At 38.2% G+C, this 24,612-nt stretch overlaps 1 protein-coding gene across 20 annotated transcripts in view; it reads left to right on the top strand.

The window, feature by feature from the left end:
- Positions 1-21,858, top strand: part of MPDZ (multiple PDZ domain crumbs cell polarity complex component) — a 99,259-nt gene extending 77,401 nt beyond the window's left edge. For 18 of the 20 annotated variants that reach the window (XM_027807888.2, XM_027807887.2, XM_055698989.1 and 15 more), the window contains 18 exons: positions 1,229-1,320; positions 1,589-1,679; positions 2,018-2,098; positions 3,170-3,262; positions 3,354-3,428; positions 4,837-5,014; positions 7,411-7,556; positions 7,892-7,975; positions 8,082-8,275; positions 8,525-8,672; positions 11,858-11,944; positions 12,681-12,777; positions 13,417-13,460; positions 14,534-14,656; positions 15,488-15,592; positions 15,710-15,822; positions 16,878-17,001; positions 17,858-21,858. In XM_027807888.2, the coding sequence (XP_027663689.1) occupies positions 1,229-1,320; positions 1,589-1,679; positions 2,018-2,098; positions 3,170-3,262; positions 3,354-3,428; positions 4,837-5,014; positions 7,411-7,556; positions 7,892-7,975; positions 8,082-8,275; positions 8,525-8,672; positions 11,858-11,944; positions 12,681-12,777; positions 13,417-13,460; positions 14,534-14,656; positions 15,488-15,592; positions 15,710-15,822; positions 16,878-17,001; positions 17,858-18,004 (2,022 nt within the window). In that variant the 3' untranslated portion in view covers positions 18,005-21,858. The remainder of the gene's footprint in view (positions 1-1,228; positions 1,321-1,588; positions 1,680-2,017; positions 2,099-3,169; positions 3,263-3,353; positions 3,429-4,836; positions 5,015-7,410; positions 7,557-7,891; positions 7,976-8,081; positions 8,276-8,524; positions 8,673-11,857; positions 11,945-12,680; positions 12,778-13,416; positions 13,461-14,533; positions 14,657-15,487; positions 15,593-15,709; positions 15,823-16,877; positions 17,002-17,857) is intronic. The other 2 variants (XM_027807893.2, XM_027807889.2) reach the window with 2 other exon arrangements.
- Positions 21,859-24,612: the final 2,754 nt, after the last annotated feature.

Raw genomic sequence — 24,612 nt, 5'->3', positions numbered from 1 at the left:
TGTTACCTGCTAGATAGTTCTCTTGAATCAGTTTAAACATCTTTTTTAAAAACCTTGATGTTGCCGATGCTGAGTATCCTTAGAACACATTGAAACACATCTGTCTGAGTCTGCTCTCATGTGATTTCTTGCTTACTGTCCACACTGTAAACCTGCAAACTAATGCTAAGAGGTTGTCTCAGCCTCTTCTGAGAGGAGACATTTGAGCTTGCTCCTTATGTTGCCGAGTAGCTCTCCATCAGCTGTGGCAGACCATGCCCTGTCCCCCAGCTGATGGCCTGACAGTGGTCCTTCACAAGCCCATGGCAAACACTGGAAGCAGTGCTGCATCGGAATTGTCACCTCCACTATAAATGACAGGGTGCAGTATCCCGGTGACCATGCCTGGTGAACACAGTATATGGGAGCTGAGGGGTTGCTGCTAAGTTCAGCCCTCAGTTCAGCATTTTGTGTCTGTTGCTCACTGTTCACTGCTTTTGTGCTTCTCTGCTTCTATTAGTACTGCCTTGGTGTGTGTTGCATTATTTTCCCTTTGTGTAGGTCCAAGGTGTCCTTTTCCAATCATTTCCCCTTTCTTAGAGTGGACTTCTGCACTGTAGTTTTTATGTGAGTAGTTTATGACAAGAACAAATGCGAATGATAAACTGTGAGCAAACAGTGGCCGTAGTGGGCACATTCACACTGATACCTCCAATCATACCTGAATCATAGAAGCTTCAAGGGGTTTCAGTGAGTCTGCTCTGCCAAATTAATACAATGATTGTCAGGACAAATCTTCAGGTTGTAAATGCACCGGTGTTCAGACTCCTGTGTATAAAGTACCTTGCTCAGAACTGAAATCTGATAAATAATAGCAATCTCATTGCCGGATATAAGTGATTCATTTATTTGGTATGGTTGGAATTTCCCATGGCCCGGGTTTATCTCCACATCAGTTATGAGGTGATCAATGGCAGGTGGAAATAGATGACGTGCCAAGTCAACTGAGTATTACTCAGAGAATGACACTGAATGGCACTGTGACAATGTTAGTCTGAAATCAAACTATAAGGAATTTTTTACTGAAAGAAGGGAGTGAAAGCAGGACACGACATTTTCTATTAATTTAATACAATTGCTGCTTTAGCCAGTGATGTGGGATAATGGACCTTTTAAGGCTTAAAATTTAGTCTTAAGTATAAAGGAATAAAAATATTTTGAGAAATAATTGCTGTCTTCCTTTATGTAGATAAACGGGCAAATACTCTATGGAAGGACTCACCAGAATGCTTCCTCAATAATCAAATGTGCACCATCTAAAGTAAAAATAATCTTTGTCAGGTAAGTTCTGGGTATATGTTGGCTAAAAAAGTTTTTAATATGCACAAGTTTTGCACAGAGTATTTCTGTTTTATTTTTAATTTTGATAAGATTGATGTGCTTTTCAGCTCAGTTCTTGGTAGTTGTTAAATATGTCTTGAGTTTTCTATTTTGGTATTTGCATTGTGAGTGCCAGAAATAAAGTAAAAGAAACTACTAGACTTGTTCTAAGAAATGTGGTCCTGTATTATTACGTTCTTACTACATTCCTTCACTGAATCGATTGTAGAAATAAAGATGCAGTAAATCAGATGGCTGTTTGCCCTGCGAGGTCAGTAGAGTCTTCCCAGTGTACGTCAGGAACACTTCAACATCAAGAGGTAGAGTAACTGGGTTTTTTTCTCATTTGACTGAGATACTAAGATTGTTCTGGATAAAGGATTGCCCTGTCTGCTTAGCAAATACTACAAAAGAAGCCATTATCCAAGGAAAAAACAAATGGTTTAGTAAAGCTGCTAAATTTGGTACAGCTGCACTCAGTTCTGTTTTATGTGCATCTAAACTATGAAGTAAATCTAACATTTCTGTGAATAGGGTTATAGCAGTTTAAATTAATCCAGAAAATGATCAGGCCCACTTTAAATGTTTGTGCGCTACTTTAGTGTGATGCAAAATGTTGAATACAATTGCTCACATTTATGTTTTCATTTTCTGTTAGATTGATATCAGTGCTGCAAACTCCAGTGCTTGTTCTGACTTCAGTTCATGTAAAAACATTCAATATGTGGAACTCCCTAAGGTATGTGCTGAAGATTAAATTCACATCAGCCACATTTCTGTTCATTAGCTTATGGCAAACAAACTGTCTCTTTCTTACTGGAAGTCAGAATAGAGATTTCTAGAGGTCTTCTCTTCCTATTCGTGAATGGACCCCAGAGTTTTACTGATGTAATGACTGTCTTTGGCAACTTGATGAATCTCGACCTTAATATAAATTTGCCAGTTGCTTTGTGTCTCTGGAAGAAGTCAGCTCTTGTCCTATTCACAAAACTTTTGATAACCAGCTGCTGGTGGTGCCTCAGGTAAAATCATTGCCTTAGTTGTTCAAAGTGAATGCATTAGCAGAATATAAGCACCAAATCCCCCAAACAAAACACACATTTAGTGGAAATGGTACAGCTGGGAGAAAATGTCCAGGTTTTCTGTAACTATGAAGCTTCCAAGTGAGGGTGGAAAAATTGCTTCTGCTTACTGATATGGAGAAGACAGGTTGATTCAGTGGACATAAGGATAGAGGCTTGCAGACTCTTGTAAGTTTTTCTTCTTGGAAATAGCCTTCCATTATTAACTGGGAGAATACGTTACAGATGATATACAGATGGTTTAATTCTAGGTGAAAGCATTAGGGAAATTTCACTTTGCCACAAACATTTAGTGATTTCATGGAAATAGCATACATTTTTCCATCCTCTGTATTTTCCACTCCTGTGCATTTTTTTGCTGTAGTTTCAAATAATAAATTTAAGCTATGTCATTTTTTTTTTTTTATTTACCTCAGTTTTGTAGTTTCCAAATATTTTGTGGTTTTTACTCCTATGTATGAATTTAACAACTGAATTGCAGTTGACATTATAAGTTTCAAATGGGTGGATTTAAGTTATGGAAGTGTTTCAAATTTGTCTTGGTAGCCAATATGCTGTTTGTAGGTTGGCAAAATCTATTTCAGAAATAGTTTAAAACAAAAATATTGATGCATTGTGAAAACCAAAACTTTTGTTTTGTCTGCAAGCTTTGCTAGAGTTTGGTGAATGTATTCTAGCATTTTGATAAACACAGTATTTAACCATCTGCATTTTTGTGTTTGCCTCAGGATCAAGGAGGCTTTGGAATTGCCATTAGTGAAGAAGACACAATTAATGGAGTAGTTATTAAGAGTTTAACAGATCATGGTGCAGCAGCAAAGGTGTGACAACATTAAAATCAAAATAGTGCATAAAAAATGTGTTTTGGGATAGCATCCCGAGCTGATATTTTTTACTCTTATTTTTTTCCAGGATGGACGAATCAAAGTTGGAGATCAGATCCTGGCAGTGGATGATGAAATTGTTGCAGGATATCCAGTAGAAAAGGTACTTCTGAAGGGTCAGGAATGTAGGAGGTGATTGTGTCTTGAACAAACTAGTGAGGTTTTTGTGGCTATACTCTGACTTGATTTTCAAAGCTGGCTATAGAACCAGAGATCTCCAGGCATTGAGATGCAGGTGTTGAGAATAAGCTAAAGCCTGAATGTAAAGCTTAGCTGCTATTTTATATTAATGCACTACATGAATCATCTGTATCTGTGCTACACATGTGATTTCTTTTCCCCTGTGGTTCAGATCTAATGACTGAGAGGTGATCAGTTGTGGGATAAAAGCCATGAACTATCGCTCAGTAATGACTCTTCGTAGCTTCTGCACTTGAAAAGTATTAGAACCAGTAAAATGAATATGTGTAAATTTACATAGGTGAGTTGTGTCAGTGGTAAATCAGGTCATGAACTGTGCTTTGACATGGGGATTGTCAATAATAACGGCCTCATTATATTCCAAGTCTGGTATTTCAACCCTTTGGAGAAACTGATCTCCATTCCTAAATAACAAGATTTAGTTCTACTAACTTCTAGCTCTGCAAACTCAGTTTGGATTCTGTAATGAATCAAGGAGGGCTTTTTTCTAGCACATTCCTTGGTACCAAGAAAAGTGATTCTTTGGGCATAAGAAGATTACTTTCTGTTTGTAAAGCACAATTAGGAGAGGATCCATCTTACTCTTTGATGCACTGCTATCTCTGAAGCAGTAAATGAGTAACAGAGTAAAGTGGGTAAGCTTTGAAAGAAGAAACAGAGAGATTGAAATCTCTGAAATCTCTGAAAGTAATTTCATTCTACTTAAATGTCAAGTCTTAGAAGGATTTGGTGTCTTTTCTGTGGAATGGAAATTAATTTTGAAGGTTTTTCAGTATTCCTTCAAACCAGATTTTGTGTTACACCTTAGTGTCCTTCTCTCCCTCCAATATATTGTTCAGGTAGTATTTTCAGATTTTTCCTCCCAGCTGTTCATCTGATTAAGGAGCTAGGATGGCAGTAGCACATTTTGTTAAATCAGTAGATGTTTTGGTATTGACTTTGGTGGCATCAGAATTGGGCTCCACCCAAGCATTAAAAGACAATACTGGTTTTCCAATTTTTCTAATAATTGCTGTAAATGTAGTATTTTGTCCAGAGAAGCCATCAAAAGACTGCCACATTCTCATCTGCTATAGTTTGGTGAAGGTTGTGGAAGCTACTTGATTAACATCAGCCAGATCTAGCCTAAGGTTAATTCTATTGCTGTTTCTTATAAAAAACATGAATATTTGTCCTTGTTCATTACCAAGAAAACCTACAGAATTGTGACTTGTAGCTCCAGACTGGAGAACAGTTCTTTTGTTTTATTTTTATTTTACAATTAAACCGTCAGGTTACACTTTTCACCAGCTTTTCTCTTTGTCATTCAGTTTATTGGTCTGCTGAAGACATCCAAAACTATGGTGAGGCTTACAATCAACTCAGCAGAGACAGATAGTCTGACTGCAGCACCAGTCCCTTCCAGCGCTGCCCCAGCAGAGAGGAGGAATACGCAGCCATCAGCAACTTTCCCCTCTTCCAGCTCACCAGAACCAGAAGCAGTCAAAAGTAAGGTTCTCTTTCTGTGTCTGTCTTCACTGAGCTTGTGACTTTAAAATGAAGACCCAGCTTGTAAACAAGTTTTCTTTTTTTGTAGGAACTCAGCTGTCTTCTGAGTTCCATTTTCTAGTACTTTCAGATACAGATCCATCTAAATAAAGTAGTGAGGCTCACTACTCACACCAAAGACCTACCTCTTGCCTTCCCACTGGCCTGTTGTAGAGGTGGTAGGATGGAGGGATTTCCTTCTCCCTCCCAAAGGCTGTGCAGCAGGTGTCTCTGTCAAGGTGGTCTAGAATGAAGTGGGAGGCATTCTTTTAAATGAGAGAGAAAAATCATGTCATCTTTTCTAGAACGGGGGAATGGTTGAGACTGTCTTGCCATTTATAACTAGCCACATTTTGACTTTCCTCCTTCGGAGTGGAGAGTCAAGATGTAACTGATTGATGATAGTTATTGTTTAAGCAACACATTACTAAGAAGCTAACAATAACTTGAGTAATGTGCACATCACAGTTAATTTGCCTGTACATCACTGCAGGTATTACTGAGTCACATTTCTGTTGCTTATTACTAGCAATAGTGTTGATACACAATTATAAAGAAATTTTAAGACACACAGGAGACCTACTGGGTAATAATTCTGCCGTCTTCCCATCTGCACTTAGTTTTACGTTGTCCAAGTCTATTCCTTCCATCTCCACGCTGCCACAGCAAGTCTTAGGGATAAAGGCCTGATGGACATTTCAGCAGTGCTCCCTCCAGTATCCTGGGGATTTGTGATTGCAGCTTGGCTTCACTACCTTTCACAGGCATCCACAACTCAACTATTGAATCTCTCCCTCCTCTTGTTTCTCCACCTGATTCTGTAATTTATTCCCCTGCTTTCTTTTACCAAGCCCACCTTTTTTGATGCCTCTGCACCTTGTTTTCTCTGCACAGACTCCTTCCAAATAAGCAACCCATCCCTAACTATTTTTCCCTATTGGTCTGATTTCTACTACATCTCTGCCCAACTTTGGTGTTTCCAGTGGTGCTATATAGGCAATTTTTGGCCCGATACTGATGCAGCTATCTAGATGAGATCAACATTGCATACCAAGACTCCTTTCCAGTTCTTCAGTTTATGTGTTTCATGTACATTTTATGCCTTCTGGACAGAATTATTATACTTAAGCCTTGAAGCCCCTGCTTAGCTTGAACTAAGTAAGCATGAGCAGTTGCTCACCATACACGCAAAGAATTTGCATAACAGAGCAATAGAGTAACCTGTTCTATACTCACATAGAAGCTTTACCCCTAAAAAGTCTTTTAACTGCCTTTCTGGTTCCCTTCAGAGACCAAGACTCTTGTTTTGAGACTTGTTGTCCACACTATACCTAAGTATTTGTCTAACATAAATCCATATTTCTGAATGGTGAAGTCTTCTGTTAGTTTCAGGGGAACTTTTTTTAATCAGTGCCCTTTTAAAGTGCCTGAGAAGGAATTATATGCCTATTTTTACCTTTTGGAAAGAATGTAATTTTGGTGTTTCTTTAAGGCACAAAGGACATCAGTAGTAGAAATAATCTGAAAATTCCAGATATTTCAATTGCTGAATCTTTCCTTTAGTTGCTACATAATATACCCTCCTCGTATGTGTAACTTTTTTTTCTGTGAAGGATACAGAACTGACTAAAATACTGAACTGAAGATCCATTTTTGACATACCAGAGATGCCAAATTTACAGATAAATTGCTACATAGGTATGCCATATATATCTGCACTATGATTTACACCACAAAGCTTACTGCTTCCAAAAGCTGTTTTGGTGTCCAGTTAAAAGTTGAACTGGTGTAAGGAAGCTTTTCTTGAGGGCCACTAAATACAATGAATTGTAGAAAACCTTTGATTTGACCATGGAGTGCTGGACTTGTGAAATATCACTATATTTGTTTCATACTTAATCTTCTTTCTTGTGGTACAAATCTGAGTCTGAGACAGAATATTTAGTTAGATGGATGTTGACCTGAACCATTGCAAAAATGCAAGGCTGGCATCTTGAATCCATGTATTTAATACATACTGTGCACTTTAGTTACCTGTGATCTGCATTCCATAGTTGCTGGTATAGATGTTTTAATTAAATTCTATCCTAAATAGAATCTGTTGTGTACAAAAGCTTCTTTGGCTATCCAGACTGTTATCCAGATACTCGATGGTGTCAGAACGGGACAACTGTAATTGAAATGACAGAATAGTACTTGTCTGAGGGGAAGGGAGAGTTGGCAGCATCATTCTCTGCAGGTCAGCTGTTCAGCTGTTGCTCTAGATCTGTCAGTGGACCCTCAAATTGCTGTTTTAAAGTCACTTCTCTAATATTGAGCCCTCTTACAGTAACCAGCATGTTTAATTGTTGTTTTAGACACAAGTAGATCTTCAACTCCAGCCACGTTAGCCTCTGACCCAGCTACTTGTCCCATCATTCCTGGATGTGAAACAACCATTGATATCTCCAAAGGGCGGACGGGTCTTGGTCTGAGCATTGTTGGAGGAGCAGACACTTTGCTGGTTGGTTGGAAAAATGCATATCACTCAAGTGAAATAATAATGAAATGAAAATGTGTAATAGAAGAGATTTTTTTTCTTCATTTGTTTCTGTTGCATTTATAGAAAGGTACCAAAGATAAAGATACCAGCTCAGGAAAAAAATAAATAAATTAAAAAGCACTTTTAAGGTTGGAAGTATAAATGAACTTCTTAAACAGTTTAGTAATTTGTTTATCATACATCTGACTGTTTTGTTTATCACTGGTGAATTACAGTAGGAATTTTCAGTTCTTCTTGGTTAAAGTGAGGGGATGTTCTTTCAGCATGCAATTTATTTTTGTTTTATTTGTCCACAGGGAGCAATCATTATCCATGAAGTCTATGAAGAAGGAGCAGCATCAAAAGATGGGAGACTGTGGGCTGGGGATCAGATATTAGAGGTGTGGTTTCTTTGGTCACTTCTATTGTCATTTGCTAGCTAGGCATCTTCTGTTTGTCTGGTGGAAAGTCCTGCATACTTGATCATTTTGTATGCTTTCATTGCAGGTGAATGGGATTGACCTCAGGAATGCCACACATGATGAAGCGATAAATGTCCTCCGACAGACTCCACAGAAAGTTCGTCTGACTGTGTACAGAGATGAAGCCCAGTACAAAGAGGAAGACATGTACGATGTACTCAATATAGAGCTCCAAAAAAAGCCTGGCAAGGGGCTTGGGCTGAGTATTGTTGGGAAAAGGTATGAAAGTACCTGCAGAGTCAATGTCTGGGACTTGCTGGGAATGCTTATGTTTCTGTTGGGATCTGATGCTCAGATCCTGTGGGCTTGAACGCTTTTGTGCCTAAGCTAATTGTCCATTCCTAGAGAAACTAGCCAAACATTACCTCAGCAGAAAAATGAGATAATGTTTATTGTGTTCCCAAAAGCAAGCCATAAAAATGGCCCTCAAACAATACTGTAATGCAAAATCCATATCTGTATTTGCAGAAATGATACAGGGGTGTTTGTGTCAGACATCGTTAAAGGAGGAATAGCAGATACAGATGGGAGGTTGATGCAAGGAGACCAGATACTGATGGTGAATGGAGAAGATGTTCGAAATGCTAACCAGGAGGCTGTTGCAGCTTTGCTAAAGGTATTTGGAAAAGAGAAGGTGGAAAAAAGTGAAGAATTCAGTGAAACCTTTGATTTTATTCAGACTGAGTTCAGACTATTATTGACATGTCAGTGAGGATGAACTGTGTGTCCAAATTTAGGCTTCCTGAAGTCGGGAGCATTCAGATTTTGATAGTTTGCCTGATGAAGATGGGAGGTAGTGGTGGTGCAGAGTGTGGCGGATGTTTAAAGGGCAGTAGAAGACCATTACCTAGAACAACCTAAAACTTAACACTGTATTTTCTCCAACAAACTGTTAACTGTTTAACTATCTCACATTTTTAGAAAGATACACACAACTGACTTTAAATGATGGAGAATTCATCAGAGTAGTTGTGCCAGAAAAGTGATTACTTTTGTACTTGGTTGTGTTCTTTTTTCTGTGTATATCTAGCATCACCTTACATCCATTAAATACTATAATGCATTTTCCTGTGACCAAGGCATCTAGCATAAGAAATTACTTTATCATAAAGATAACAGAGGTAAACTCTCAGCTGCAGCTCTTGGAACCAGAATTTCTGGTCTCAATAAATTTTGTGCTTCTGATGTCCTCCCCTTATTTCCAAATCAGAATGAAGTCAGATATATGACATTTCCTGTGGTCTGGCAGGAAGTCCAGCTGGTCAGCCAGCTTGCCTATTTTCCATCCAGGGTTTGGAGACATTCTTGCTGCCTGGTAAGGATTCTATTGAGTCAGCATTTTCCAATGGAAAACTATTCCGCTGGAAAAAATTCAACAGCTACTACTCATAGCTGACTCTTGAATGCATAGATACATAATCATGCTTCTTTGCACTCAGGTTCAAAGGTATATTTTCCAGGTCTTGAACGGTTCCTTGAGGTGTGGCTTTTTTTTTTTTTTGTGTGTCTTTTGCTGGGGGTGGAGCATGGGAAGTAGGAATTAGAAAGTTGAGATCGGAGCACTTTCTCTGTATTTCAGAACGGGCCTGTAAGCAAGAAGAATGCCAGAACTGGATCTCTGACAGTAAACTTGTTAATACACTCTTCTGGGGTAACAGCACTTCTCCATTCTTACCTGATACTTTATTTTACCTAAGGACAGCACATTTCTTCTTCATATGCTGCACTTTTACATCTCCTCTAAATGAAAACGCCATTTTAGTAAAGTTTCTTTCATTTTGGCAAGCATTTGGAGTATCTTATCAATGGTTCTTAATTCCCACTTATCATTTGTATATTCATGTTTTAAATACTTAATCTCTTTCAGTAGTACTTGTAATTAATTTTCCTAGCCCTGAGAAATAAGGCTTTTAAAATACCTCAAGAGATATTAACAATTCTGTTTTGTTAACATAGTATAAGTGGCATAAAGCACAATCAGTCACATGTAGGCAGTCAGCTATTTTAGTTCAGGTATTAATTCTGTTTTCATTCATGAGAGTAAGATCTAGGAACGAGTTTTGTTGAACTGCCTGAAATGTATTTTGCTAGAAAATTATTTAAAATCTATGGATAATCCCTGTGTATTTTAAGTAGCATGAGACCACTAGAATGTGTTGTCAGGTTGAGAATTCTGCCTGTTCTTGCAGTGTTTCTTTTTAAATATCCCTAAAATGTGAAAAGCTGATAATTTTTTCCCATAGTTTGACTTACGGCTTTATCAAGTGGGAAATTTCAAGGAGAGAAAGCTATAATAAAGCTGAGTGTGAGCTGATTTATTTGTAAGTTTAGTTGGAAAGTATGACCTCCCATTTTCACACAAAACTTTCAAATCTTATTTGTGGGTCTGCATTTTATGTAAGGATGTGATGATTTTAAGTACATATATTACTTCCTCAGTTTTCCATTTTGGATAAGAGCTGTCCGTGTGGTTTAATATGAGTCAGTTCATAAAAGTAGCAGAGAATGGTTTTGCCTGAGCTTTGATCACATCTTTCCCAGAACATTGATAAGTGAATATTACTTAAAAATAAAAAGCAATTTATTAATAAATCTGTTTTAATGTCACCCCTAAGAGAATAGCAACAGGATGTGACGTATGGAAACCCTTTTTGAATGGATAAGTCCTGTTGTTGGTTTTCATGTATTGGTCTATTTCTTACTCTGATTTTCTGACAAATACGTGAATGCCACTTAAGAGTAATAACAGCTGAAGCATGATGCCACTTAAGAGTAATAACAGCTGAAGCATGATAAATAAAGGCAAAGTTGTGTAATACTGAGTTCTTTGGATACAGGAGTTCATGCTGACAACTTCCCAGAAGAAAGAAGGAAAAGCAAAATAGCAACAAAACTTTGAAATTTCTGTATTTGAATACATTGCAGAGAGATGGTCTTCTTTTGACACAACTTGTATTATTTTGGAAGTCTGGTTTTCTGCATGTTTTTGTGATAATAACGTACCTGTTTGCAAAATCAGCCTGGTGTGTGGTCTTCTAAATATTTGATTGCAGGGTGATTTTTTTTTTTCTGAGACATGCATTTTATGCAGATGTGTAAATACTTAATAGTATAATTAAAAGTTTACAGAGTAGTGGAAAGATTTTCCAATATGCAAACAGTCTATATCAACCAGCTTCCTTTTAGGAGTCAGATGCTGAAAGGTCCCTTAAAATACAGATAGATATTTGGAAAACTTCCTACCCAGAATTTCTCTAGTTACATTGGTATGGATCCAGAGTAACAGGGCAATTTCAAGAGCGGGAGAGAGGACTAACCTCTCAATTAAATTAAATCTCTTAAAATTAACAGTTTAAATACCATGTTCTCAGTCATATCAGCAGAAATAATGATTAATACTTTGAGGTATTACAGTATCTTTTAGTGCTTATTGTAAAAATAATCAGTTTTACTATTACTTGAGAAATGCTATCTTGAAAATATATGTTGACATTACAACTGAGAAGCCAAAATTACTCTGTGAGGTGAAAGTTAATAGAATTAGTTGTCTTGAGTAATTTTCACACCTGTGTTGTAATACTGGTTAATTCAAGAAGCACCCTGCTCAGTATTTAATACCATGGTATACTTAGTTTGTGTGGCTTTGATGCTGTCATGAGCTCTGTCTGCTCAGTGCTCATTGCGGTGTTGTTCCCTTCTGTCCATATTTTTTTTCTTCTTCCACCATCTAATAAGTGACTTAAATATTGTTGTAGGCTTTAATGTTGTGGACAGAAGAGATATAAGTGACTGGTTCTTTAGTGTTCATTAGGTATGGTAAGACTAGAGGTCGGAAGAATAAAAGCTGGACCATTCCACTCTGAGAGGAGGACATCCCAGAGCAGCCAGGTGTGTAACTGTAAAACTGTTTAGTTTGAAATATACAATGGTTAAGTAATGAAAGCAAATAAAAAGAATTGGTTTTGTGATGGGAATAATTTTCCACATACCTGATCCAAGAATGAGAGAATAGTTTTTATCTATTTTGCAGCTTTTTGGTAACCACTTTATATGTTCACTTTAGCATATTGTATCTGTTGATGACATGATCCAGCCAAAAATGTAATCCAGAAATGGCTTTGCTGTGCTACCTAGTCTGTTTTTTATGGCTTCAGCCTGGCAAGCAGGTAGAGCTCTGATTTTCATCGATACCAGAAGAAGTTGTAGTTGACTTTAAACCTCTGTTACTTTTGGAGTGCTTGGCAGGCAGTGGAGTATTATTTCAGTAAACTTAGTGAATTTCTCCACTCCTTGCATACTTACCATAATCTTGGTCATCAGAAGCAGGAAACCTGCACCCTTTCCATCAGGCTTCTCTCAAGTTTATTTATATTACTGTTGGTCTAATGTTGGAGTGTTCCAAAACTGCATCAGTTTCTGTATTTCAGTGCATCCTTTGTGTGGTAGCAGCTCATACGTGGTATGTGGTATGCAGCAAAAATACGTGGAGGTTCACTCTGTTAAGTTTTAACTGGGCACAGAAAAAGTAAAATATGTCAGAATTTGCTGATTACAGTGAGTTACAGTTTTACTTATCAATTGGGTGCCTGAAGCTGCTCTCTAAACCCAGTCTAACACTATTTAGGTCAGTGAAGGAAGCGGCAGTCTCTCATCATTCAGTTTCCCGGTTTCTGGGTCCAGTGCACCTGAAGTCTTTGAAAGTGGTCTAAAGAAGAATACCAGTAAGATTTCTTTGGTGCTTTCGTATTTTATACATGTGAACTGGTAGCTGAGATCTTTCACTTTCTATAAAATGTTGTCATTATGTACCGTAGGTGTGAAAGTGATTCCTTAGTCATTAAAACGCTGCAGGGGTGGTTATTGTACAGTACGTCATATATCTTCAAATAGCTTTTTGTAAAAGAAACCAGCAGCTTGTTATACTAGCAGTTTAGATTTTGAGAATCTAAGCTGAGCCATAATTTTTTATTTAATCTAAATACACCTTCAGTCAAGCTGTCTCATTCAGGTACTGTGTAGTTAAAATAGATGTGAAAAAGCTGTGTCATGCTCAAATGTAGAACAAAGTTACTTCTGACCAAGGTATTAATAGCAAATAATAACTTTCTCTATTGTATTTGAGTATGCTTAGCGGTCTTATTCCAAAAGTTATTTACATGGAGTGAATGAATGACTTTTCCACCCATTCTAGAAGTATTTCAATCCTATTAATTTAATGACAACCACTTTCAAAATCTGCTTAAAATGTATGTCTGTAATAAGCCACCAGAGAGAGTTATCATAGTGGTTTGGATAACTTTTAATGGAAAAGTTTCCTAAAAATGCTAGTTTAACTTTCTTTTTTCTAATTCATTCGACAGCAGCTTCTGAAATACAGGGACTGAGAACAGTTGAAATAAAAAAGGTAAGTTACACATGAAGTGCTATGTGTCAGGAAGAGGCTTTGTAGATGTTGTGAATAGGTGTGTTTACAGAAAGGAAGAAATTTGGCCCTGTTAATCATTGGCAATAATCAGTTAATTTGTCTGTCTTTTCAGGTCGAGACGGTATGATCATCACTGACTATTTTTATGTAAAATCAGTGTGATTTATGCTATCACATTTTGTGACCTGTTTTGAAAGCAAAAGGAGACAGGATTAGTGAGAGATAATGGGTCCTACTTTTACTGTTGTCAGACTCACTTAAATTCCTACTCTGTTCTGGTGAACTCAGAGGAACTGTACCAGAGTTGCAAACCCATTGATGGGTATTTCATATTTTTAAGGGGTAGGCTTGTACATGCTGCTAGGTTTTCAACTGTGAAATTCATTTGACTTCCGTATTTATAGGAGGGCATGAGATGTGAGTCAACAGACTGCTGATTATCCAGAATACTTGTTTTTTTTGGTTGTTTTTTTTTACTTTGCGTGGCATCTAGTTCACTTGATTGCATGGATAGGGTTTAGATATTCTTTGTTTACAGTAGAATCTGCAAATACCAGTTTACAATAGCAGTTTTTGCAGTTAGATAGTAGGGTGTTGTGCAGTAGTGAACAGCTAGTTTTTCTTCAAGAGTAGGACACTAGGGGGAGCATAAAGATTAATTCTGCTCTCTGGGAGGTTCATAATAGGAGATTGATACAAACAGTATTAAGGACAGGCAATCGCTTCACTCCAGTTTTCCTTGCCCAGACTTTCTGTGCTGATATTAAGGGTCTAACACTAAATTCTGTAAGTGTTTAATTATTGTTTAAGATAAAGCATACAACTAAGTCAGTGAACTGTCACTTACCACTGATAGGAAGAATCATATATACTGTGCTCTCTTCACTTTCCTGAAATGATGCAAAGTGTGTTGGCTTAAAAAATGACTTGAAACCTAGGAATTCTGATTTTTCTAAGACAGGGGCTTTAGTAGTTCTTTGATATAAGTCTACAGTTCTCTGTATGTGTTTTTCTTTCCAGAAAAGTCTAATCTTTTTTCATGACAATAACAGGGCCCTGCAGATTCACTAGGAGTGAGCATTGCTGGAGGTGTAGGAAGTCCTCTTGGAGATGTACCTATATTTATTGCCATGATGCATCCAAATGGAGTTGCAGCTCAGACTCAGAAACTGAGAGTAAGTTAATTGATAAGAAGGTCGTAAAGATTGCATGGTTAATGCACATTAATTACTCTAGGTAGGCAATTAATTAGCAGTTTAATGATACAGTCATAAGTGCTTCTGGCTGTGACAAGAATTTTTGCTGTTTGGATTGATGAAACTAACTCAGATTGGTAGCATGGTAAAAGGTAATTACGCAAAGATACTAACTTTGGGAAGGAAGTCATAAAGCAGTCTTGGATCACAGAGGTAGTCAGTTAGTTTGTGAAAGTTAAAAGCAGAGAGAGTGGTTAAGAATGATGGATTCTGTGTGAGCTCCACTGGTGAACATGGTGGTTATTCCTGCAACCGTGTCTGTGCAGTCTGTCTCTTATGTTTTCTTATTTACCTGTCTTAGGATAGAGACAGTGCTTTTTAAGTTCTGAGTTACAGTGGGAGGTCTTACCTACACTTACATGTGTACTGTATCCAGTCTTTACCAAAGGTGGTTGAATTTGACTCGTGAGCCTTGGAAAATGAACAGTGTTATTTCAGGATTAATTCAAACATACAATCTCTGATGATAATTTACTGCTTCAGTCTGCCCTATCTTCAGGTGACATGCAAAATGCATTTCTCACATGCTGTGTCTTCTAGAGTATTAGGATCAATTCTGTAAAGCATCATTACTTTTTTTACACTGAATATACTAAACTTGCAGTTTAGTATATTAAATTTGCTGTGTAATTTGCAAATTGTGATGTAGAATTTTCTGCCTTTGTTATAGGGTCATTGTGTAGTTCAAAGATGATTTGCATTCATAGAATCATTCTATGATTGTATGGTTTTCTATGTTTTCTTTCGCAGGTTGGAGACAGGATTGTTAGCATCTGTGGAACATCTACTGAGGGCATGACTCACTCCCAAGCTGTTAGTCTCCTAAAAAATGCTTCAGGCACTATTGAGTTGCAGGTAAAAAAATCTTCAGTGACATTGGGAATATTTTCTGAATACTATTTTGCCAGCTGCTACAATGAATTATTTTAGTGTCAGCATTCTCATTATACTGTTTAAAAACCCTATTCCTAGGTTGTAGCTGGAGGAGAAGTGACTGTCATAACTGGTCAGCAGCAGGATCCACCTACGTCCAATCTTTCCTTTGTGGGACTAACTTCAACTGGCATTTTTCAGGATGATTTAGGGTCAGTAACTGCAGAATATACAACCTCTGTAGCCTGTTATTTTAGGTGGAACTCAACCTAAAATACTTAAAAATTCTAGCAAATAATGTACAAATTGTTTGACTTAATCATGACTTACACATTTGGTATACATCAGACTTGGAGGCCATAGGTCCTTTTCTGCATTTTTCATGATGTGATTTTCTGTGCTGCTTTATTTTGGCCCTCTGTAGAATTATAATATCATTTCATTTCTTCTTTGTAAGTATAAGCCACCTTTGTTTCACTGTGCCTTTGTAGCTGGGGTTAATTGATAGACCCAACATGTCTTTTGTCAGAATTAGACAGCAAGGCCCTTTCCACAGAGGTACCTGTGTTTCCGTAACGTCCTTTCTAGCACTGGGCTATCGGGAGCATCAAACTTTTCTGGTGTACAAAGTATACTGCTGCTAGTATACTGCAAGGTACAACTGTGTAAGCAAGTTTTGCCTTAAACTGTGTCATGAATCCAAGACATTCTTCTAGGAACAGGGAAAGAAGGGGTGGGGTTCTCCAGCCACAGAGGTCTACTTTGAAAGATAGAGCTTCAAAATTTCTTACAGTCAAAGTATATGTGGGGAAATATACCTATAAATGAAGCAATTAAACCGTACAACGTAAACTATTGGGGCTAATTTTAGATTTCTTTTAGGAGGTGTGATGGGTTACAGGATTTTTACAGTAAATGTTTGTTGTGAAGATTTGATACTGGTATTGCATCTCTATTTTGCTAGAGCAATATTAAGCACTGTAAGTGGGACATAAGCACTGTTAGTGGGACACTGCAGCTGTAACTATGACCCGAGATGGGTGGAAGAGGTGTTTGAACTAACTACCTTTAAGTAGTAAAGAGGGCATGAAACTGCTACAGTGTTTTACATAAACTCAAATAGCAAGTTCATTATAATAAAAGCATTGGTGTTATAGTGGAAAGGGAACGTGCTACTTAGCTTGAAAGGAAGAATGCTTTTTGTTGAATATTCTACATGTTAAATTGTAAGTTCAGAATCTCAATACCCTTTTTTCCTTTTTCTTAGACCTCCTCAGTACAAGACCATTACTCTGGATAGAGGACCAGATGGCCTAGGTTTTAGTATTGTGGGTGGTTATGGCAGTCCCCATGGAGACTTACCCATTTATGTGAAGACGGTGTTTGCAAAGGTAAGTGTTAATTTGTTCAGTCAGTCCATTAATGAGTTAGATCACAGCAGCCACTATCTCAAATCATGGCCTGAGTTTGAAACTGAAGGTTTGTTAACAGTTTCTCACAGCTTTTCTTCCTTAGTGCAAGGGCTGGTCAAAATGTGCTTGCAGCATTTGAAGGTTTTAGGTGTTGGGAAGATTCAGAATTTCCAAACGTGTATGACCCTGCCTATGGCACATTCTTCTTAAACTGTCGAAATGGGAATTGTGCACATACATAGAAAAACAGTCCCCTTGCCTTACATTCAGAGTGTATTTTCCTCAGGTAGTAGAAGGGACTGTTTTACTTACTGTGACTGAGGGCTTGAAAGGTAGACCAAGATAAAATAATTGAACTCAGTCTGGATGTTTGGAGAAGTTCAGGTACTGACCTGGATTTGATAGTTTGGGCTGTCCTAAGAAACAGCCCAGAGTCAGAGAAAAGTGGAATCAAGAATCATAAAGTTTTATGGTAAATCCAAGTACAAACCTGGGTTTTGATTGCTGAATTTCTTATACCAGTTGCTGAAAACTTCTTCAGATCTTGAAAATCTGACTTCTGTGATAGCAGAGTTAAAATATTACACTAGCTGGACGAACAGGGTTAAGAGAACGTAAAAGTCCTGTAGATCTGATTTCTACATGTTGTGAAATGTAGACAGAGCAGGGCATACTGCGACACTAGCAGACTACTAAAATTGACTGTATTTGAATCATTGAAAATTAAAAAATATAAGGGGTTTTGTGCACTGAACCAATCTTATTCAGACCATAAGAACAGTGGGGCAGGGAGAAGAAATGCATGAGTCTGCAGTTACATGTTGTATCATTTCAGGGTGCAGCAGCAGAAGATGGACGCCTGAAGAGGGGGGATCAAATCATTGCTGTGAATGGGCAGAGTTTAGAAGGGGTGACCCATGAGGAAGCGGTGGCTATTCTGAAAAGGACAAAAGGAACAGTCACTTTGACTGTTTTGTCATGAACTGGGTGCCCAAAGGAGTAGGGTCAGTAAGACTATGTTATTTACATTCCGCATAGCAAAGAGAATGGAAGTGTTTGTATAGCCTTCTTGCGCTTCCAGCTTGACAGGATTGCGTTACACAACACTGAAGAAAAATAATGTTTGACCATATTTTTATATACAATAGAAGTATTTCTTTTACTGTCAAACCACTGGGATGGAGTTTTGTCAGCTATGGAAAGACATGGATATTTTTCCTATTAGTATTATAATGAATGCTTGTAAGCCACCAAAACGAAAAAGGAATGTTTGAATTCATAACCATGCCACAAAACTGGAATGTTTTGCTAAGAGACTTTGGATATTTGAAGTATGTTGGAAAAATGGTAAAGTCACCAAGTCAACAAGGGGCTGCCATGGGCAGCAGTAGTCAGAAAACAGAAATAAGGTTATTGAAGAAATAATAAAGTATTAACAAAATAAGGAATTTTGGGAAAAGAAGGTAAAGTGTGTAATTTGGAGGCAGATGATTAACGAACTCAGATGGTTTTTTGTATTATTTCACAATGGCCAAGTAGAAGGAGCTAGGTGGGCAACTTGGGTAGCATTTTTTGCTTGTCTGTTTGTGTGTTTGTATTTCCTAAGTCATGGTATATCCAAAAAGAGAAAACTGTGGTTTAGTTTGGCTTAGGTTTGAGGGTTTGGTTGGGGGTGGTTTTTTTGCGGCAAGGGGTGTGGGTGTGGGTGGGCGAGTGGGTGTGTGTGAATGGGTGTGTGTGTGTGTTTGTTTTGAAAGGAGAGGACTTGTGCTCAGGGCTTAGGGCAAAATCCGTTTGCTAGCGCAAACTACTCCTGGTGAATGAGAGAGCCCAGCAACTGCAGTATTAGAAGAACTAGACTTACATAGTACTACTGTTTTGTAGCCTGTATGGGTGTGAAAGCAACCTTCCTGACATGACGTGTGTAAGCGAAGGCTGTCCTCCTCCCATGTGCAAGATTAACTACAGGCTCAGTGCAGACGTTTCTGTGAACTGCTTGCATCAGAGCTACAAACTGCTCAGGGCAGGTTTACTTAGCTGCAGACAGACACTTGTGGATACTGGTTAAGCCAAGGTGGAAGGTGATGTTACAGTGTTGCTGCCATTACCAGTAGCCGCAAAGGTAGAGTCCTTCTTGGACTGAGGAGGACTGAAACCAGGAGCTGAGGTGGGTGAAAGGATGAAAAAATGTCCCAGTGCAGTTGCATAGGAAGACAGCAGTTAAGGTCTTTCTGCATCAGCATTAAGGTATGCAGATATCTTAAGGGCTAGATGATGTGGCAAGAGGATGCAACCAGGCTCTTTTCAGTAGTGTGAAGCAACAAGCACAAACTGTAACACAGGAAGTTCCACCTGAATGAAAAACCTTTTTACTTTGAGAGTAACAGCACTGGAACAGGCTGCCCAGAGAGGCTGTGGGGTCTCCTTCTTTGGAGACATTCAAAACCCACCTGGATGTGACTGTGCAACCTGCTGTAGGTGAACCTGCTTTAGAAGGGGGTTGGACTAAGACTTCCAACCCTGAACATTCTGTGATTCTGTGATTAAGCAGAAGAGATTTGAGGGCCACAAGTATTGTTTTGGGGCTTTTAATTTTAGAGGCACAAATAAAATACAGTGACTAGTAAGTACAATGCAACCATGGAGCTATTCTTTGGGCAGCAGTGTGGTCTGTAAATTTATCAACAACCTCAGTTTTATAAGTTGGGATCCTCACTAAAACTTTATCCAAAAAATGCACCCACTGAAACCCTCAGCTGATTGTAGCCTGCCTTTGCCTCTGCTTCTTCGAAGTGGCTCTTAGGAATCTGGCAGATAAAACACACCTTGCCTGTGATTCACCTTCCTGCAGGAAAACTTTACCAAGTCTTTTGAGGGAGAAAGATACCTAGCTAATTAGCATGCTAATTAGCAGCAAGACCCCTTGTGTTAGTTAGGAAAAACAATTGTAGCAAGAAGGCCACCATGTCAGTTGTCATTTAAGAGAAATTTGAACTGAAAATGCAGGCAATGGTCAGGCTGTTATTAGGAGAAGGTACAAAAGAATAACATTTTTTTTAGTGGGACACCAGAACAGTATTAGGAATGTCTATGAAATATTACTAACAAATTCATAGTTTCATCTAACTGAATTTACTAAAAAAACACACTGTGTTTGTCTTTTTAACTGTTCTAGAAGATAACAATGTGGCAGGCTAAGACAAAAGAAAACAGATGGTCATTACTAGATGCTGTTATTACTGAATTGCTCTTCTATACTTATTCCTTGGTTAGAGTGAGAAATGCCTCCATTATAGTTTGTAAAGTCACCTTAAATAGTATCTATATTTGTAACAGAAGTAGCATAGAGATATTTTGTTGCTGCTGTTGTGTCTAAATGGAGGATTTGGAATAAATTGCAAACTGTCATGATGAAGAAATAAAGTCACAGGTGTGTTTCTGGTTGCTTTACAATGGCATGCATGCATTGTTCATTCTGTTGTGAAAGATTAATTCAAAACAATTTGATATAAAAAAAAGGCATTACTCATTATGTGAACCTTAAAGCACCTGCTTAATACTGCTTTCTGGTCAGTCTATCTTTTTGATTTTCAGATAGGTAGGTAGTAACATTTTTTACTATTATTATTACATAAAAGGAGTATTTGACTTATGTACCATAAATTTTAGCTGTGTTCTTTGCTGAGAGTGCTATATTGGATTTTTTAAGTGCTTGCAGTTAGATGTCCAGTTTACCTATAGACAGACAAAAGTGAGAGGTGTTTGTCTTAGATGGGACCTTTAATTTGTCAGCACTTGTTAATGTTTTCTGGTATTTCATCCTTTGGCAGTTTATTAGTTTAGATTATACGTTGTTAAGTGTAGTTCAGTTTAGTTAGAGAGCAAGAGCACACTTTTGACTGAGCAAGGTAGGCATTATAGCTAAAAGGGAGTGAATGTTCTTAGTGAGTGTTTCTGTGGGGTGGGGGTTACCCTTTTGAGACTCTCAGCACTGGTCAGCAACAGTGTCACAGTTTGCTGTATTTTCATTACATTTTTTTATGCTGCTCACTGTTCATAGCCACAGAAGAGTGCACGATACCAGGACTAGGAAGACTGAGACCGCAGGGTACATTCTCAGGAGGCTTTATCAGGTTTCTACTACTGTACCAGATGGAGATAAGAGAGCCGGAGTTTCTTGTTGGGCATCTCACATGAGTGCTTAGGCTGAGGCATATTAAAGGTCTTTGCAGGCTTTCAAGAAGTACTTTCAAGTACCTTCTCATCATAGGAGTGCCATAGCCACGGCATCCAGCACTTCAGACTTTCACATTATTGGGGATTTTACAAAAAACAATGGGAGCAGCACCTTGGGAGTGAAGGAAATTAGTTATTCTCTGGTTTGGGAGATTTTTTGTCTAAAACTGTCAAAGACATATATACTTTGTTTTGGCTTGAAAAAAAAAAATTCATTACTCAGTGCTAAATGTGAATATGTCTGTTGGGAGTAGAAAGGTCAGTGTTGCAGATGAGTTGCTTGAATATAATCCTAATGGTTAAAGCAGCAAATGTTCACTGAAATTCCTGTTTGTGACAGGAACCACTGAGCTCAGGTGATAATAAAGATTGTCATATGGGGAAAGCATTAACCTTTGTTACTGTCACTAAGACCAGAAAAAGGTTACAAGTGATAGTGTTCATATTTTTGTCTTGCTTTTTTAGTAAGTCCACACCAACTCTTTTTCCCAGATTTTATGTTTTCTCCCAAGTGTAAAGTGTCTGCAAAGAGCTAATAAGTTGTTACTCTTCTGATACTCTTGGAATAAAAAAAAAATTGCTCAGTTATTGTTTCAACTATGTCATTTTTCTTGGTTTTGCTGAATACATACAAATACAAGTAGCAAAGGAAAATGTCACTCTTAACATTAGAATTCTCTTGGGAAATCCAAGCAACTCCAAACCTAGTATCTGGGCCGGAGACTTTATGTTGGTAGTTGGATTTAAATGGGACAAGTGACACATTTAATGTAGTGATTTTTTGTTGTTTCATGGTGATCTTAAATGCTGGATAATACCAGCTGCATCTGCAGCTCCTGCTTTTTGCATGCACCTAGATGTTAACTGCTTGAATTCCTGTGTCCTGGAGAAGTTCCTCTAAAGAGAAGGCTTTCTCTTGCAAGTCATGCTTTAATGGAAAATAAGGTTTAGCAGCATTTTGACAGAGTAACTGCAGTTTTCTCTCTGTATGAGAAATTCTGAGGTTTAGGTCCCCTGCAGACAAAATATGATTCTGTTCCTGATGGACTTAGTCTCTGAGAGATGTGGTGGCTAGAAGCCCACCCCTGGGCATAGCAGGCTCCAGGGTCACTCCCTGATTGGATTAGTGCATGCTTGGCTCTCCTCAGTTCGCATACAGGTGAGTACCATAAATCTGACAAACTTGACTTGCAGTCCTAGAAGTCAAGGCTTTTTCGGTTCTTTGGTTGTGGGGCCTTTTTAAAATCTAGTCTTGAATGTCTTGGCTTTAATTTAAAGATTATGCAGAGGCCCTGCATTTGTTCTACGTTTAACTCCAGTTCTATTGTAACTTCCCTTTTTAAGCATATACATAAGGAGAAGTAATCCACTCAGATTTGTTGTTAATGTAGAATCAGAGGTTTTCTAATCAGATGTATGTGTTAATTACTTTACAAAAATGTTTGTGGATGCAAGTCTTCTGGCGAAGTTTTTACAACCCCTTTCACAACACTGAACAACAGCAGTGATTGCCTTTGCGTTAAATTACATGTCTAACAAAGTCTTTGCAAGAAGTATTAGTCTGTCCTGGCCAGGAAAGAAAATTGCTTGAGACAAGGTGGGAGCCTTGTGGACTGAGCTGACTTTCCCATTATACTAAGCACGCTCTGTTTTTGGTCTGTGCCTGACCTCCCTAGGTACAACTTGGCTTTTGTTTGTGTCAAATGGCAGCTGACCATCAGAATTCTGTGTATATAGTCTCCCTCTGGAAAAAGGCCTTTACTTTTCCTATTGCAGTCACTAGAGCTGGAAATAAAAATATAACTGTACCTTTGTCTTAAGTGCATATTTATGGATTATTAGCATTTGGTAGAAATAACTCATTTACAGTTTACTCTTTGCAATCATATGGTATCCTGTTCTTTCCACCCTCAGAAGTCAGAGACTCTTCAGACCGATTTATTTTGCCAGCTGCCAAACCATTCCTGTCTGCTCTACCCTTGCTCCCATTTCTTTAAATTTATGTGTGTGTTGGGGGAGGGTATTATGTGTGAGGGGAGGATGTCAAAGTTTTTGTGTTCTTGTGTGTGTATATATGCATATATATGTGTAGTTTGGGGAATAGTACTGTGTAAGTATAAACTGTTAGCCTGTAGATACTTCCTTCCAGGCATGGTATTTTTTTTTATGGAAGAAATTAAAACAAGCACTCTAATCCTTCTTTATCCATAGGTCTCAAAGGATTTTTAAAAAAGGGAGTGAATATTTGATGTATTTTAATGTCAGGAAAAACTGCAGCAGAGGGATTATCTGTTTCAACTCCCTTAAACTGTGATTATCATGATTCCTGATAAATCTTTTCCTAATGTGAGCATACATCTCTTTTATAAGCCTGATATGTTTAAGAATGAAGTACCTTCCAGTTTGTGTTTTCAGGGCAATGAAATCCTATTTGAAGTTGAGAAATGTTTGGGACTAGGATAATGATGCAGTCCTTGTGGGACTAAGAGTGCCTCATGAAATATGAATGCAATTCAGACTTCCTTACTGTTCAGAGCTTTTTGTTTAGGCCCATGTCAAAGATCTCACATTCATAGGACTGCTTCTTTTATATATAGGAACTGTACTCAGTTTTACCCAGCTGATAGAACACATGCACCTGTATGTATTATTGACACTCAGACTTGAGCTTAAACCTGTTAACAAAGCTAGCAAACCTCTTTCACCAAGCCTAGAAGCAGCAACCTGGAATTAAATTGGTTTCTCTCTCAATGTCAAGGAGAAGATGAACAAAAAAAAATAATATTGGGTGACAGGCGGCAAGGAGACAGAGGCATTTGCCTGTTTGCTCTTCTCTGTAGTGAAAGCTGGCTGGAACTGCCCTAGTGTGAATTTCCAGTTCAAAAGTGAATGGGAACAGGAGAGGTGAAGTCCTCACCCATTTAGGTACAAATAGGCCACCACCAACAAAGGTAACACTGCCTGCATGGGTGTTGCTTTGGTTTTTCAAGACCAAGAAAAATGTTTATGCAGTCAGCTGCTGGGTTCAGCTTGGGCACTTAGACTGGAAGCTTGGGGTGCTGAAGCTGTGTGGGAGACTCTATTTGTCTTTAGTACCCAGCCACACACACACACCCCTTGAAGTCAGACTAGCTATGGAAAAGGGACCTAGGTTTGTCCATAGATGCAGACTGTTTTGTAGCTGCATTTCTATGCATTGATCATTTTCAGTACTAGCCACTAGATAGCACTAGAGAATCAAGGTAAATCTCAAACAGCATGGGTTGCAAAGATTTGAACAAACTCGAGCACTCCAAAACTAACAAGCAATGAAGTCCATCATTGATGTTCAGCTCTGATCAGCGACCTAATGGA

The sequence above is a fragment of the Falco cherrug genome, chromosome Z (assembly GCF_023634085.1).
Source record: "Falco cherrug isolate bFalChe1 chromosome Z, bFalChe1.pri, whole genome shotgun sequence".
In the NCBI taxonomy this organism is placed as follows: domain Eukaryota; kingdom Metazoa; phylum Chordata; class Aves; order Falconiformes; family Falconidae; genus Falco; species Falco cherrug.
This window is presented reverse-complemented; position numbering and strand designations above follow the sequence as displayed.